Genomic DNA, 5,000 nt, shown 5'->3' with positions numbered 1-5,000 from the left:
CGTGTTGCGGCCCCTGTCGTAGTCTGGCCCTGGGGGGCCGCCATCCCCCTCCAGCAGAGAGAAGTACTGGCCGCTGTCCTGGTCCAGGTAGTAGCTCACAGACTCTGGCCCCTTGGACACGGGCTGGGAGACCCCGCTGTACCTGCTGATGTCATCACACGACATCAGACCCATCTCCTCCCTACGGGGGCGGTGGAACATCATCATCATCATCATCATCATCGTGTGTGTGTGTGTGTGTGTGCGTGTGTGTGTGTGTATGTGCGTGCGGGTGTGTGTGTGTGCGTGTGTGTGTGTGTGTGTGTGTGTGTGTGTGTGTGTGTGTGTCTGACCTGGTCCCGTAGAGTCCAGAGACAGGGGACAGGATGAACACGTCCTGCATGCTGGGGGCGTCCACCATCTTAGACATGCCCAGGGTGCTGCAGGGGGTGGGGGAGGAGCTGGTGGGGCTGGTGGGCATTGGCTGGAGAGAGGAGGGGGAGGGGACATCATCAACCAACCAGCTTCTAGATGTACAGTACCACACTTTCAGGGGGAGGCTGGTGGAAGTAGAAATCGGAGACCGTCCTCTGAATTTTACCGCCATCGGCCTCCGTTGAGCACTGAACACACACACACACACACACACAGTACACACACACACACACACACACACACACACACATGCCTGTCTCTCAGCAGTGAGAAGGCGTTGAGGGCCCAATATCTGTCACATGTGCATGTTCCATTACTCCTGTTGACTTGTGTATACCTAGACAGTTAGTGTAAATGTGCTGTGTCTCTCTCTCTCTCTCTCTCTCTCTCTCTCTCTCTCTCTCTCTCTCTCTCTCTCTCTCTCTCACTGTGCTGTGGTTCTGTCAGTCTAAACTCTCTCTCCGCTCACACACAGGGCTCATACAGGGCTGTTCCCATGACAACCCTGCCTCTCCTCCTCCTTCTCCTCATCCTTAACCGAGAAAGAGAGAGAGAGAGGGAGGGAGGACGAGAGGGAGGGAGGACGAGAGAGAGAGAGAGGGAGGAAGGGAGGGAGGGCTCCTCCAACATCAGCTAGGTTAAATTAAATCAATGTGTGTAGTACAACAACGGGATGTTCCCCCATCCACTACATGGTGATAATAGAGGTCACGTCTGATGGGTTTTATGGAAATCTCCCAAAATCAAAATCATGTATTTCTGATAGAACAGTAGGATGAGAGCCACGCGGACGAGGCTCCCCTCAAGGGTAAAAACGCTTCTGGTTTGTACAGAACGACCTGTGTGTGTGTGTGTATGAGTGTGTGTCTGTGTGTCGGTGTGTGTCTGTCTGTCTGTGTGTGTGTGTGTGTGTGTGTGTGTGTGTGTGTGTGTGTGTGTGTGTGTGTGTGTGTGTGTGTGCGCGCACACCCATCGTAACTGCCGTAAATGCAGTAATGTGCAGAATGATATTGTGGCGATTTAAAAAAAAAAGTGTGTCTGTGTGTGTGTGTGTGTGTGTGTGTGTGTCGGTATATGTGTGTGTCGGTGTATGTGTATGTGTGTGTCGGTGTATGTGTGTGTCGCCGTGTGTGTGCGGGCCAGTGGGTTTATGACCAAATATGGTAGCTAGTGATGCAGAGGCAGCCAGTGAACTCATTATGAAATCTCTGTTTCATCATTTTAAGCAGTGCATTAGGCTAATTCGTTTAATCGCAACTGAGCTCTACCTCTACCTCTTTCTCTCTCTCTCTCTCTCTCTCTCTCTCTCTCTCTTTCTCTCTCTCTCTATCGATCTCTTGCTCGTGCTTTCATGTGGCTACATATAACACAGCTCAACAATAGCAGAAAGAGAGGCAGAAAGGTGAGAAAAAGAAGGAGAGAGAAAGAAGGGGAGAGGGATGGAGGGATGGGGAGGAGGTGGGAGCAGCTGCTTGAAGCGGTGCAGTGTTGTGACTAGAGCTGAGAGTGAAAACAGTAATTTACTGATTATAGCCTGCTGCTGTCTGAGAGAGAGAGAGAGAGAGAGAGAGGGGACGAGAAAGGACGAGAGAGGACGAAAGAGAGGGAGGGGGGCGGAGAGAGGCAGAGAGAGGAGGGAGGACAGGAGAGAGAGAGAGAGAGAGAGAGAGAGAGAGAGAGAGAGAAGGAGAGAGGGATGGGACCAACAGCAGGCAGGGGAGTAATTCCAGCCTGTTAAAACAGCACTTCAATGATCCGCCTCCTGCTGAGCTCGACCCAAACACCCCCTCTGCCCAGAGCCACACTCCAGACCCCCTCCTCCCTCCTTCATCCTCCCTCCTCCTCCCTCCTCCCTCCCTCCTTCCTCCTCCCTCCTCCTCCCTCCTCCCTCCTCCCTCCCTCCCTCCCCAGCCTCACCAGTACACCGTCATCAGCATACTTTGATTGACACAGTTCGTCCGGAGGTATCCTGTCGGACAAATACCGTCCAGTAGCCTCAAATACCTCAGGGGTCGGGGGGAGGCTGGCGGAGGTAGAAATCGGAGGACGGGGGGGGGCTCATTGTCATGTATCGCACGGAACGAGGAACGCTATCAAATCAGCCTCCACTCCACTCAAACGATCGGCCTATACAGTGGCTTCTCCCAAACAGAAAAATCAATAATACATACGGACTAAAACGGCAGGCGTTCAGAAGTAATAATTGATATTAATAATTGATGTTTCTAAACACACACATCACAACAGAGCGGATGAGAGCAGAGTGGGGGGGTTAGAGACCATGGACACGTGAGGTCAGTGATGTGAACACAGACATGGAGCCCAGTGAGACGTGACACACAGCATCTTTGTACCGGAGCATGGTTAGCATCCCCCTCCTCACCTTCATCATCATCATCATCCCCATCCCCCTCATCATCATCATCAACCTTATCTAAATCATCATCATCATCATTATCATCATCATCATCATCATCACCATCATCATCATCATCATCATCATCCCCATCACCCTCATCATCATCATTATCTCCATCACCCTCATTATCTTCATCATCTTCATCATGCTCAGCCCTTATGAGGGTTAAGGACAACATTGTGACCCATTTAGTAGTGGTGACATCTAGAGGAGAGGTCTAGTCTAACCCTGACCAGGTGCCCTCCTCTCTGGCTCTAACGCTGGACCAGACCCTCCTCTCTGGACCAGACCCTCCTCTCTGGACCAGACCCTCCTCTCTGGACCAGACCCTGCTCCCACGCTGAGCTCACATCACACCATGATTTGAAGAAATCATAAATCATATATTCACACGTAATCACATATTCTTATATCCCCCTATTGTCCAGCTCAGGATCACGTGCCATCAGAGTGGAACAGTTCGTCCTCCAAAACCAGGCTTAGAGGTGTGTGTGTGTGTGTGTGTGTGTGTGTGTGTGTGTGTGCGTGGAGTGACCTAGTTCCTGTGCCTCTCAAAGGAGGTGCAGGCCTGATAACAGAGCAGCCTCTCTGGCCCATGATACACATTTCTGCACACACACACACATACACATACACACATACACACACTCACGGGAATGCATACACAAACACACACACACACACACACACTCACGGGCATGCATACACAAACACACACATACACACACACACACACACACACACCTACACATACACACACACACACCCACACAGTTGTTTTTGTATCACTGAATTATCTACAGTATTTGCTGAGTAGAAGCTCTTATTTCAGCGCAGAGTGGAGCTGCCTGTAGTTGGTTATGAATAATTGAAAGCTCCGGTCTTTCTGGGAGAACAAGTCTAAAACACTCCTTTCTTCTCCTCTTCTCCTCTCTCCCAGATATTTCTGGGCTCTGATCGCTGCGCTCACGGCGTGTTTCTGTGTCGTAGCAGCCGATCGGGCCTCGACGCTCCGCGCTCACAAAGCCTTCCCGTAATCCTTGACGCTTTGCGCACACAGCGCACACAGAAACAATGATCTACCAACACAACCACGTAACAATGCCTTAACAAGCCAACAACCCCCGATAACAATGGAGCAATCTACGAGCTGACGGCTGGTAGGGACCCGGGGAGGCTGGTGGAGGTAGAAATCGGAGGATGGGCTCATTGTAATACATTACGTGTCATATACACATAATAATAATACACTACGATGAGGTCCGTCCTCCGATTTCAACCTCCACCAGCCTCCCCTGGTAGAGAGCATCTGTAGGGAGTGACACAGTGACCAGGACATGGCAGACCACCTCTATACACCCTGTCTGACCACCTCTATACACCCTGTCTCACCACCTCTATACACCCTGTCTCACCCCCTCTATACACCCTGTCTCACCCCCTCTATACACCCTGTCTGTCTCACCCCCTCTATACACCCTGTCTGACCACCTCTATACACCCTGTCTCACCACCTCTATACACCCTGTCTCCCCTGCATGTGTTACTGAAACCCTACATGTGAGAGACAGATACAGAAGGAACTGCTGAAACCACCAGACCAGACCCTTAACTACACACACACACATGCACATGCACGTACACACACACACACACACACGAACACGCGCACACACGCACACTTAACACAGCTGTACAATTCAGAGCGCATCAAACCGAAGAAAGGGGGAAGGAGAGAGACGGAGTGAAAGAGAGAGAGGGGGGAGGGACATGAAGGGAGTAGGAAGAGATCAAGAAAGAGAGGCAGAAAGAGGGAGAGAAAGAAAAAAGAGAGAGGCAGAGCGCTCAGCCAGAGATCAAAGCATGCATGTAGCATGTAAATGAATTAGCCTAATGCACGGCTATAAATAGCAGCCGTGTAGCCCACAGACCGCCAAGCCAGCCACTGCTTTTCAAAAAACGGCGACCGTCATCAGCCCCCCCCCCCCCCCCCTCCTTCCTTGCACGCCCACTGCCCAACAACCCCTCTCTCTACACTTCAGTAGAGGAACTAATCTTCCCGAGGTTGGAGGAAAAGACTCTTGTGTCTGATGTCTTTTATGTTGCTGTCTTTTCAGTGTAGCGTGCCCTAGCTTGTCAAGACTCACAGCCTCCTCTCCTGGACTCC

At 51.3% G+C, this 5,000-nt stretch overlaps 1 protein-coding gene across 1 annotated transcript in view; it reads right to left on the bottom strand.

Moving 5' to 3' along the window:
• LOC308153752 (connector enhancer of kinase suppressor of ras 2-like) overlaps nt 1-5,000 on the bottom strand; it is a gene marked incomplete at both ends in the record, with an annotated part of 54,638 nt that overhangs the window by 14,923 nt on the left and 34,715 nt on the right. The window contains 2 exons of the mRNA XM_080526945.1: nt 1-181; nt 333-463. The exon at nt 1-181 is cut by the window's left edge and continues 34 nt beyond it. Of these exons, the coding sequence (XP_080383071.1) occupies nt 1-181; nt 333-463 (312 nt within the window). The remainder of the gene's footprint in view (nt 182-332; nt 464-5,000) is intronic.

The sequence above is a fragment of the Nansenia antarctica genome, assembly GCF_963989245.1.
Source record: "Nansenia antarctica genome assembly, chromosome: 3".
In the NCBI taxonomy this organism is placed as follows: Eukaryota; Metazoa; Chordata; class Actinopteri; order Argentiniformes; family Microstomatidae; genus Nansenia; species Nansenia antarctica.
This window is presented reverse-complemented; position numbering and strand designations above follow the sequence as displayed.